The sequence below is a fragment of the Mesoplodon bidens genome (assembly GCF_964165515.1).
Source record: "Mesoplodon bidens genome assembly, chromosome: 2".
In the NCBI taxonomy this organism is placed as follows: Eukaryota; Metazoa; Chordata; class Mammalia; order Artiodactyla; family Ziphiidae; genus Mesoplodon; species Mesoplodon bidens.
In genome coordinates, this window is record NC_138177.1 from 84563485 (window position 1) to 84576200 (window position 12716).

The following is a 12716-nucleotide window of genomic DNA, read 5'->3' on the forward strand; positions in this document are numbered from 1 at the left end:
AGTAACAGAAAGAAGAAAAAAGAAAAATGAAAAGAGCCTCAGAGACCTGTGGGACACCATCAACCATACCAACATACACATAATGGGAATGAGAGCAGAGGGAATTCCCTGGTGGTCCAATAGTTAGGACTCTGTACTTCCAGTGCAAGTGGGCTGGGTTCAATCCACAGGGCTGACTGCTAAGTAAAAGACTCCAGCAGCAAGATGATGAGGAGTAAACAGCAAAGGGAGGTAACTGAGGTCATACTGGAAAATGCAAGTCAAAACCAGATTTTGTACATCAGGGACCTATGTACTGGTGAATGCCAGAAAGTGATAAAATTTGCCCAAGATGTCATTAAGTTGTGAACATTGATAGATTAAAAAAATGAAACCATTTCGTGCTGGTATAACAAATAATTGAAACTTTAAAGAAAATGGTTTCATGTCTATGTGTGTGATACCAGATATATGGTATGTGATAACAGAGACTTATTTTTTATTAAAAAAATTACTACTTTCTTAGAAAGTTTAGCAACAAACCTTTGGTAATGGTGTAGATAAAGTATTTTTGGCAGATGTCCACAGACAGTCTCTAATATCTTTTGATTTGCTGTAATCAGCTGATGGGAATTTTCCAGATATATTTTGTGAAGGAGCTGCTTTAGAATCAAGTTTCCAACAGCTAGTTTCAGGTGTTTCCAATAAAGAAGTCTGTGTTTTCTATATTGAACAACAGAAGTGAATAAAGTCATCATTAAATGTCATTTTAATTAAAGTACAGCAACTAGAAGAAATATCACTGAAATAAACTAGAATTTACCCCCAAATTTAGTATTGATTAGATAACTTTGAATAAATTTCACTTATCTTCTTTGTCACTTTATTTTCCCATTTAAGATGAAAATGGTATCTGCCCCTCTTTGCCTTCACAGAGCTGCTATGAAAACAAGTAAGACATCTCAACTCCCTATTTGACCAAAAGTTGAGAATTCTCCAGAGAAAAATCTCTATTCCTGGCGGCAAAATAATCTTAATCTGAGGTTCATTCCAATAGCTAACAGCCAAAGGGCATTCTCTTTTATGCTTTCATATTTCCTCTATCATCTATAAAAATATCAGCTTTTCCTATCCACCAGCTTCATTCCCCTCCAAAAAAAAATAGAGAAGAAAAATTATGAAAGTAAAGAACTAGAGAAATTTTCAGGAAAATTTTCAGGGCAAGGTAAAGGTAGCTGATTAGAAGGCACAAACTACTATGTATAAAATAAATAAGCTACAAGGATATATTGTACAGCACAGAGAATATACCCTATATATTTTTTTTTTTTTTTTTTTTTTTTTTTGCGGTATGCGGGCCTCTCACTGTTGTGGCCTCTCCCGCTGCGGAGCACAGGCTCCGGATGCGCAGGCCCAGCGGCCACGGCTCACGGGCCCAGCCGCTCCGCGGCATATGGGATCCTCCCAGACCGGGGCACGAACCCGTATCCCCCGCATCGGCAGGCGGACTCTCAACCACTGCGCCACCAGGGAGGCCCTACCCTATATTTTATAATAACTATAAATGGAGTATAACCTTTAAAAATTGTGAATCTCTATGTTGTATACCTGAAACTTATACAATACTGTAAGGAAACTATACCTCAATTAAAAAATAAAATATAAATTTTTAAAAAGGAGCTAAATGAGGTAATTTGAAGGTTTCTTGCCCAGTTTTAGTGATCTCACTTCATTATCCTTTTTCTAATAGGTATGAATTTGGGCAGCATTTTTTCCACAGAGTTGCATTTCTATATCCTTTTCCATAAATATTTCTATATCATAGCTGATAACACAATTTTAATGAAAGCAAATTTTCTTCTGCTCTCTGGACTCATCAGGAGTCATCTTCAAAATCTCCAAAATGTAACTGCTTTCATGGACAAATTTTTCTTACCTAAAAGGACTGAGAATAGCAACTACACCACCCTGTGGTCATATCTTGGAATCTAACATTTCCCTGGTAGCCTAAAATAAAATGCACCAGCATTCTAGACTACTGAAATAACCCTCTTTGTAATACATCATGAAAATGTATATACTTTCCTACAAGTTACATTCTTTTCTGAATATTACGTTTCCAATGATGCATATATACAGAACATTCATGATTTTCTCTGTTGTTCTTTTTAAACAAACATTTATTTGGCATTTCCTATGTGCCAAGCACTATTTTAAATGCTTCACAAAGCATTAAATGAGATAATATTCTCATTTAATCTTCATAACAACTTTAGGAAAAAGGTACTATTATTATCCCTAGGTGATAAAACTGAAGCATGAAGAAGTAACGTTCCCAACCTCAGAAATGTTTGATAAACCTAATGATTATTATATATAAGGCTTGTGATACTTCAATATTGTTGGAATAAAGCATAGCACACAAAAGCCTATTAAATCTTTTCATTTCTTTTATCATTTTCTCATTATTTGCTATATATATATCTAGACACCGAGACAAAATATAGGGAATTAACTAATCTACTTGATAACATATATAAATAATAGACATATATTACTGGAATTATACATGAATCAAAACAACTCCATAAGAATGTGATATATACTTTCATAATATGAACACATTCTATATTTAGAAATAAATATTGGAGTTTAACCAATTTATTATCTTCATCAGACACTTCGCTTAGACTATATCTAACCCTCCTGGCTAATTTTAATATAACAATAATTTCTCCATATATAATATTTTCAAATGTCTATCAGTGTCCGGACATATGAAGCATCTAATATTCACTCACAGGTGCAGTATTTCTTTCTTTCTTCTCTTTGAACCCAAATGTAACAAAATTATAGCACTGTCTATACCAAAAAAACTGAACATTGCTCTTTGGTATAGACAAACAACATACTCTTATGTTAAACAAACATATACAAACAATATACAAACAAACAAGACAAACAATATACTGTTACATTCAGTTTATAGTTAAAGCAACTTCTGTGGGGACTTAGGAGACTACATCACTGTGTATAAGGAATATTAATCATTTTAACTAAAATTTGCAATAAAACTCTTCTGTAATAATTCTATATTACCAACTGGATTAGAAGCTGAATATAACCTCCTTTTCTCATACCTGATGCTTCCTTCTACGTACAGGGAACATTCTTAACTTCTCTCTGCTTCCTTAGGGAAACAGCAATGACTTAATGGGATTGTTGAATATGGAAGGAGTAACGGGGGACATAGTTCAGCCCCTTCCTTACTCCTCCTCTTGGGTACCAAAAGAAGTACACATTCTACTCTATGCCATACATTTTACAAGAGCAAGCTATTCAAGTAGGTACACTTGTCCCAGTCTAGCTCTACCTGTGATAGAGTAGATAAACTTGTTTAATTTAGGATTTCAGGATTAAGAAATCCTGTTGCCTTCAAATATAAGCCACACTGTCCAATATTATTTGTCAATAATAAAGATATTATGTTGATTTTCACTGCCTTTCTCAGTTGGCTTAGACTTAAGAGAGCAAGATGTCATTTATTTAGCCCTCTCAAACCTCAAAATTAAACACAATCTAAACATGAGCTTTAGAATTTTTAATTGAAATATTTTCCCCCAATGTTGGAAATTTCTCAAGAAACACAGAAGTACCTAACTAATTTAATGCTATAATAAAAACTATAAAATAATAAAATCTCTAAATTTCCAAATGACAAATGCTTTGAAATTTTTTAGCTAATGCTTTTGAATTAATAAACAGAAACAATTTTGAAAATGAAATTGTGTGACATATATATATATATTTAATTTTTATTGGGGTATAGTTGACTTACAATGTTGTATTAGTTTCAGGGGTACAGCAAAGTGAATCTGTTATACATATACATATATCCAGTCTTTTTTAGATTCTTTTCCCATATAGGCCATTACAGAGTATTGAATAGAGTTCCTTGTGCTATACCATAGGTCCTTATTAGTTATGTATTTTTATATAGTAGTGGGTATACGTCAATCCCAATCTTCCAATTTATCCCTCTCCCATCCTTACCCCCTGGTAACCATAAGTTTATTTTCTACATCTGTAACTCTATTTCTGTTTTTTAGATAAGTTCATTTGTAGATTCCACATATAAGAAATATCATATGATATTTGTCTTTCTCTGTCTGACTTAACTTCACTTAGCATGATAATCTCTAGGTCCATCCAAGTTCCAGCAAATGGCATTATTTTGTTCTCTTTAATGGCTAATATTCCATTGTATATATGTACCACATCTTCTGTGTGATATATTTTTGATGTTATTTTCCCATTTATGAACAAAAAATTTACTAAGTAGATGTTAGAAAGTGAAATGGTTATAAAGAAATCTATGAGAGTTATATAAAACTCTTACCTTGTCTTTTTTTTCTTTGAGAGTAACTGTGTTTTCTTTTGCCTCTCTTTTGAGGTTTGCCTGTTAAAAATGAATATCAAGTACATACAATGAAGTCATTACTATTATAAAAAATTAATGTTCCTATTATCAAATCTTTCCTAAGAAGTATTAACAAAGAATACTGCCTTCTAAATCTTATAAAATAATGAAAAGAAGAACAAATTAGTTCCTTTCTACAAAGGTATGTTATTTGATTTTGATTATCTTTTTAAAAATTTCTGATCTGTCTCCAGCAGTTATCTGTGGACTCGTAAGTCCTTTAAGACGCTGAATCTCAGCTTTCTCATTTGTAAAATGAAGTGGATGGATCATCTTGTAAAGTAAGGGTATATACAAGTAACTAACTGTAAAGAGCTGCAAAGAGATCCAAAATATTGTGAGCCTTTAGAGGCAGAATTCCTTTTTTCTCTGTGTATGGAGAAAAGCAATTCAGTTGGACACTGAATAATCAATTTTTAACTTGAGATAAACAGGTATGAGAGAGAAAAAGAAAGTACAAAAAAAGTACAAAATACTTACAAAATAATACATCATTTCTCTAGTACTCCAGGAAATAATACATTTTGCTGGAGATTAGGGCATGTGTATTCAGTGGGAAAAAAAGAAAAATTAACCCTGGCCTAGAGAAGAGAATATGTGCAATGCCTTTAATATGACAATCATCTGGAAAACAGAATGGTTACAGATCCAAGGAGCCTTAAAGATCTCAGAGAAGAAAAAGTTTCAATAAGCACAACTTTAGGCAAACTTGCCTTGCCTGCACATGATGCCTATGCCAATACCTGCACTCACTGAATGTCTGTGTACACCATGGTATCTCTCCTAAAGTGCTGCTCCTAACCAGAGAACACACTTCACCATGAAAGAAGCTGGCAATAAGCTGATGTAACAGTAGTCACTGCTCTTATTATGCATCCTATCAACTACCAATAGTTGATCTTCAGTTATCACAACTGGGGTCTACTCTATGGGGATGAAATGCTGTCTTCTAGGATAAAGTATACCCTCTATACTAGCTAAATTACACTGATTCTCAGAATACATATCTTGGCTTCTAGAGGATGGAAGGGAGAAAGCACCTCCCAAAACTGCACCTTCTCTACAACTCTGACTTTTGCTTCTCCAGAGATCTTCGTACAGTCTGTTCTAATACAACATGGGTTTACAAGGTGTGAATTAGCTCATATACAAAGGTGTATCTTTGGTAGTGTCTAATTAATCATGAGTTCCCTAAGACCAAAGTGATAGGCAGTCCACTAAGGTACCTATTTAATCTGAGTAACTAAAAAATGCCTGTAATATGGTCTGGCAAAGAGAGGATTGACTTGAGGCACAGGAGTAAAATATGATAGCCCTGTGCCCAAATTTCAGACCTGAATAAATTTACAAAACTAGAACCCTCTAAATTAAACAAAAGCCTGGTACTATTGTGGAAGGATTTTGCAATAATATCACAAATCCATACTGAATCCTTCCTACTACCATGTGCACTGAGAGAAATACTAAGACTTATGGGTAATTGGACATTATTGACTATTAGCTAACACCAATTCTTGTAACCCATAACGTTATTATTTTTTCACTAGTTTGAACGCAGGTGTACTGGGGTCAAGTGATAAATAGCACTTAATCCAAGTCCACCTCATGGTGAGCCCATGGAACCATAAACCTATCCTGTGGTCACTTCTTTAGATCCTGAGTATACAGCTGAATAGATAAACTCAATAAGTGGCAAAATCCCCATATTCGTTCTGACTACAGAGTGAGAGATTTTTATATTTGGAAGGACCAATTGGAAGACTTTAGAACTCTCCTTCCATATCAAGAATGTAAACAAATATACAAAATACCACATCTCACTAGGCAGAGATTAAGGCACCATCAAGAAATGAAAGATATAGGAAAGGTGATTTAGTACAGTCTCACAAAGCCAACCTATTTTAAGTGGAAGCTAAGACTGTCATTCAGTAACAATTTCTTCATACCAACTGGTATGTAAAATAGGTCAAAATCGGGATTGGCATATTGACTAGGATCAAAATTGGAAACTAAGAAAAAGTTTCATACAAAACATGAGCTCAACTTAAATAATGGAATTGTGATTACAGAACAGAATATGTGTTTTTATTAATCCTGATAATGTAAAATAATAAAACATAAAAATTGTATACGCAAAAGAATAGGCAGTAGGAGAAAGTATTAGATATACTGTTTAAAAATATAAAGGTAACGAGTAAAATAATTTAAAAAACTATATACACCTCCCAAATCAACCAAAAATGCACACACATAAAATTTAGAGAAAAAGACAATAAAATAAATATTAATATGTAATATAAAATAAAATGACAAAAGCATGATTAAAATATATATCATATTGATAAGGGTTAATATCCAGAATATGTAAGGAACTCACACAACTCAACCAAAAAAAAAAACAAATAATTTTTAAATGGGCAAAGGACATGAATAGACGATTCTCCAAAGAGGATATACAAATGGCCAACAAGCGTATGAAAAGATGCCCAACATCACTAATTATAAGAGAAATGCAAATCAAAACTACAATGAGCTATCACTCACACTCCTTAGGAGGATGACCACTATCAAAATAATAGAAAATAAGTGTTTGTTGGCAAGGATGCAGAGAAATCGGAACCCTTGCACACTATTGGCGGAAATGTAAAATGGTACAGTTGCTACAGAAGACTGTATGGTGGTTCCTCAAAAATTAATAATAGAATTACCATATGAGCCAGGAATCCCACTTTTGGGTATATATCCAAAAGAATTCAGAGCAGGATCTCCAAGAGACATTTGCACACCCATGTTCATTAATTACAACATTAATCACAATAGACAAGAGGTGGAAGCAACCCAAATGTCCATCACAGATGAATGGATATTCATCCATGTGGTATATACATGCAATGGAATATTAGACAGCTTAAAAAAAAAGGAAACTTTGCCACATGCTACAAATGGATGAACCTTGAAGACATTATGCTAATTGAAATAATCCAGTTACAGAAAGACAAATACTGAATGGTTCTACTCATATGAAGTATCAAAGGTAGTTAAAATCATAGAAACAGAAAAAAGATGGTTGGAAGGGGAATTAGTGTTTAATGGATTTAGACTTCCAGTTTTGCAAGATTAAAAAGTTCTAGAGATCTATTGTACGACAATATGTATATGCTTAAAACAGTTAAACTGTATACACTTAAAAAGTGTTAAGACAGATGGTAAATTTAGTGATACATATTTTTACCATGATTAAAAAAAGTAAAACTACAACCATTCTATCTTATGAATATCAATATGAAGGTACTAAGTAAAAATATTAGCAAACAGAATCCAGCATCACATTAAAAATACTTCATGACCAAATGGAGTTCATTCCAGAAATGCAAGAATAATTTAAAAATACAAATCATACCAATAAATACTATTGGGAAAAATAAGCTACTAAAGAAAAAGAGACACTCAGATTAGAGACACCATCAGGGTTAATAAGAAATGGACAAAAACATATAAGACAAACAGGTCCAAAAAGAAAGTTAGGATCACAACATAAATATCAGGCAAAGCTGGCTTCAAAGCAAAAAGGACAAAGATGAAAGATACAGTTTCCAAGGGGAAATTAATTAGTATAAAATTTTACATAATGAATAGTATTCATCAAAACATGTAAAGCAAAATTGGCTGAGAACTCACAAAGAAGAGAAATATAACAGTAATAAACCCTTAACTCCTTCTTTCAGCTCATGATTGATCAAACAGAAAAAATATATAACAAAGTTAAAGTAGATGTCAAAAAAAACTGATACAGTAGATCAAACTGTTTGGTAAAGGTGGAAGAGTGAAGGCAGATTATAAAATCTTCCTCTCCCTACACTAACAAAAAAGTATAAAGGGAGGGAGGAAAGGTAAGTAGTCAAGAACTGGCAAAAATGAATTCAACAATAGAAACATGTCATACCAGGCCATAATCTCTGATTCTAGTGAAGGTTCAGCTTGAAAGATATAGAGTAAAGCTGTGCTGATTTGACTCAATGTGTCTCCTAACCTAATCACTACTTACATGGTATTGGTGAAAGTGAACACATATAATAATGAGAAGAACTGTCACTAATATACCTGAATTTGTAAGAAGAAATCTGAGGGGATAAGCAGGCAGTCCAAGAAAAAGAAGCCTAGGAAATGCATGAAAAATGACTAAACCTTATCATTTTGGTCTCTCTAGTCTGGACAAAAAAGCATAACAACCATACCCGTACAGAATTAATTATCCTTGCCAATAAATAGAACATATTAGAAATAAAGTCAAAAGACAAAATGTAAAAAAGAAGAAAAGATTCCCCTGAAGGAGCAGAAAACATAAAAAATATGAGATTCATTGAAAAACCATGTGAATTTTGTCCTTATCCCTGGGTCCACCTCTCATCACCTTGTAAGTGGGGTATACCAAATCATGATATTCTTATCTTTTCCCTCATAAAATTTGGTGAGTGAGGAAATACAGCTTGGAAGAGAGATTGGAAAAATGGCAAAAATGAATAACCATAGCTTATCCTGTTGGATAGACACATGGGCTCCAGGGTTTCAGTCTGAGTTGGTTAAAAGATGTGAAGCCTGGGCTTCCCTGGTGGCGCAGTGGTTGAGAGTCCGCCTGCTGATTCAGGGGACACAGGTTAGTGCCCTGGTACAGGAAGATACCACATGCCGTGGAGCGGTTGGGCCCGTGAGCCATGGCCGCTGAGCCTGCACGTCCAGAGCCTGTGCTCTGCAACGGAAAAGGCCACAACAGTGAGAGGTCCGCATACCTCAAAAAAAAAAAAAAAAAAAAAAGATGTGAAGCCTAAGGAAAAAATCATCACAAAAAAACTACAGACCAATTTTTGTTATGAATCTAGGTGCAAAAATTCCTCAACAAAATACTAGCAAACCAAATCTAGCAGAATACAAAGAAGATTATATGTCATGACAAAGTAGGATTTCTCCCAAGAATTGAAATTGAATTTCATCAAAATTAAAGACTTTGTGCTACAAATGATACCATCAAGAAACTGAAAAGACAATTCAAAGAATGGGAGAAAATGTTTAAAAATCTTATATCAGGTAAGGGACTTGTATCTAGAATATATAAAGAACTCTTAAAACTCAATACTAAAAAAATAAGTAACCTAATTTTAAAATAGGCAAAGTATTTGAATAGATATTTCTCCAAAAAAGAAATACAAATGGCCAAGAGCACGTGAAAAGATGATCAACATCATTAGGCATTAAAGAAATACAAATCAGGGGTTTCCCTGGTGGCGCAGTGGTTGGGAGTCTGCCTGCTAATGCAGGGGACACGGGTTCGAGCCCTGGTCTGGGAGGATCCCACATGCCGCGGAGCAACTAGACCCATGAGCCATGACTGCTGAGCCTGCGCGTCTGGAGCCTGTGCTCCGCGACAAGAGAGGCCGCGATAGTGAGAGGCCCGCACACCTTGATGAAGAGTGGCCCCCGCTTGCCACAACTAGAGAAAGCCCTCGCACAGAAACGAAGATGCAACACAGCCAAAATAAATAAATAAATAAATAAAAACTCCTACCCCCAACATCTAAAAAAAAGAAAAAAGAAAAAAGAAATACAAATCAAAACAAAAATGATATACCATGCCACACCCACCTGGATGATTATATCAAAAAAAGACAACAACAAGTACTGGTGAGGTTGTGGAAAAATTGAGGCCTTCATGCACTGCTAGTGGGAATCCAAAATGGTACAGTTGGTTTAGAGAACAGTTGGGCAGTATCTTAAAATATGAAACATAGAGACACCATATTACCTAGCAATTCTACTCCTACATATGTAATCAAGAGAAATGAAAACATATATCCTCACAAAACTTGTACACAAATATTCTTAACAGCATTATTCATAATAGTCAAAATGGAAACAACCTAAATTGCCATCAATTGATAAATGGATAAATAAAACAGTATACCCATATAACAAAATATTATTCAGCAATAAAAAGGAATGAAGTACTGATATATGCTAGGACATGGTTGGACCTTGAAGACATTATGCTCAGTGAAACAAGACCATATATTACATGATTTCATTTAAGTGAAATATCCAGAAGAGGTAAATCTTATAGAAACAGAAAGTAGATCATTGATTGACTAGAGCTAGTGAATTTGTTGATGGGAGCCAAGGGGGAGGTATAATTGCTGCTGGGGGGTTGATACATATATTCTAAAACTATATAGCAGTGATGGTTGCACAACTGTCAGTAACTGTCAATATATTTAAAAACAACTGAATTGTACACTTTAAATGGATGATTATATAGTACATAAATTATATGTCAGTGAAATTGTTTTAAAAAACTTTCAGAGCTGAGCAGGGAAACAGACAAAGTTGGGGACTTTAACACCCCTCTTTCAGCTACTGATAGAATTACTAAGCAGAAAATCAGCCAAAATATATAAAACCTGAACAACACAACTAACTAATTAGGTTTAATTGACATTTATAGTACACTCCACCAACAATAGCATAACATACATTTGTTTCAAGCACTTATAGATCATTCACCAAGACAGACCATATTCTGGGCCATAAAGTGAACCTCAACAAATTTAAAAGAATAAAACTGCTATGGACTAAATGTTTGTATCCCCCCAAAATTTATATATCAAGGCCTTAACACCCAGTGTGGAATGTGGTTTGAAGGTAGGGCCTTTGAGAAGTAATGGGGTTTGGATGAGGTCAGAGCGGTGAAGCCCTCATGATGGGACTGGTACCCTTATAAAGAGTTGAAGAAACCAGTGTTCTCTTTCAGCCATGTGAGGACATAGCTAGAAAGTAACTGTCTTCAAGCCAGGAAATGGGCCCTGACCAGAACTTTACCACGCTGGCACTCTGATCTCACACTTACAGCATCCAGAACTGTGAGAAATAATATTTGTTGTTTAAGCCATTCAATCTATGGTATTTTTGTTATAGTATTCCGTAGACAAATACAGAAATCATAAAAATTGTATTCTCTGACCATAATGGAATCAAACTAGAAATCAGTAACAGAGAGACAACAGGAAAATCTTTGAACACATGAAAATTTGAAAACAAACTTTTAATTAATCAATGGGTCAAAGAAGAAGTCTCAAAGAAAAATAAAATTATAAGAACTGAATGGGGAGAGGGGGAAGATGGTGGAAGAGTAAGACGCGGAGATCACCTTCCTCCCCACAGATACATCAGAAATACATCTACACGTGGAACAACTCCTAGAGAACACCTACTGAACGCTGGCAGAACTCCTCAGACCTCCCAAAAGGCAAGAAACTCCCCATGTACCTGGGTAGGGCAAAAGAAAAAAGAATAAACAGAGACAAAAGAATAGGGACGGGACGGGACCTGCACCAGTGGGAGGGAGCTGTGAAGGAGGAAAGGTTTCCACACACTAGGAAGCCCCTTCGTGGGTGGAGAATGCGGGTGGTGGAGGGGGGAAGCTTCGGAGCCATGGAGGAGAGCGGAGCAACAGCGGTGCAGAGGGCAAAGCAGAGAGATTCCCGCACAGAGGATCGGTGCCGACCTGCACTCACCAGCCCGAGAGGCTTGTCTGCTCATCCGCCAGCGGGGCAGAGGCTGGGAGCTGAGGCTCGGGCTTCGGTCGGATCGTAGGGAGAGGACTGGCAGCGTGAACACAGCCTGAAGGGGTTAGTGCACCACGGCTAGCTGGGAGGGAGTCCGGGGAAAACTCTGGACCTGCCGAAGAGGCAAGAGACTTCTTCTTCCCTCTGTTTCCTGGTGCGCGAAGAGAGGGGATTAACAGCGCTGCTTAAAGGAGCTCCAGAGATGGGCGCGAGAGCACGAGACCCCAGAGATGGTCATGAGACACTAAGGCCGCTGCTGCAGCCACCAAGAAGCCTGTGTGCGAGCACAGGTCACTATCCACACCTCCCCTCCTGGGAGCCTGTGCAGCCCACCACTGTCAGGGTCCCGTGATCCAGGGACAACTTCCCCAGGAAAACGCATGGCGCGCCTCAGGCGGCTGAAACGTCCTGCCAGCCTCTACCGCTGCAGGCTCGCCGCACACTCCGTGCCCCTCCCTTCCCCTGGCCTGAGTGAGCCAAAGCCTCCGAATCAGCTGCTCCTTTAACCACGTCCTGTCTGAGTGAAGATTTATTATTTTTTCCCCTTTTCCTCTTTTTGTGAGTGTGTATGTGTATGCTTCTGTGTGAGATTATGTATAGCTTTGCTTTCACAATTTGTCCTAGACCATCTGTTTTTGTTTTTT

General features: G+C 36.2%; 1 protein-coding gene across 3 annotated transcripts in view; it reads right to left on the reverse strand.

Annotated features, from left to right (window-relative positions):
- The window catches only part of SYCP1 (synaptonemal complex protein 1), a gene marked incomplete at both ends in the record, with an annotated part of 166705 nt that overhangs the window by 10618 nt on the left and 143371 nt on the right, over positions 1-12716 (reverse strand). For all 3 annotated transcript variants that reach the window (XM_081225557.1, XM_081225556.1, XM_081225555.1), the window contains 2 exons: positions 523-702; positions 4379-4438. In XM_081225557.1, coding sequence (XP_081081683.1) covers positions 523-702; positions 4379-4438 — 240 coding nt within the window. The remainder of the gene's footprint in view (positions 1-522; positions 703-4378; positions 4439-12716) is intronic.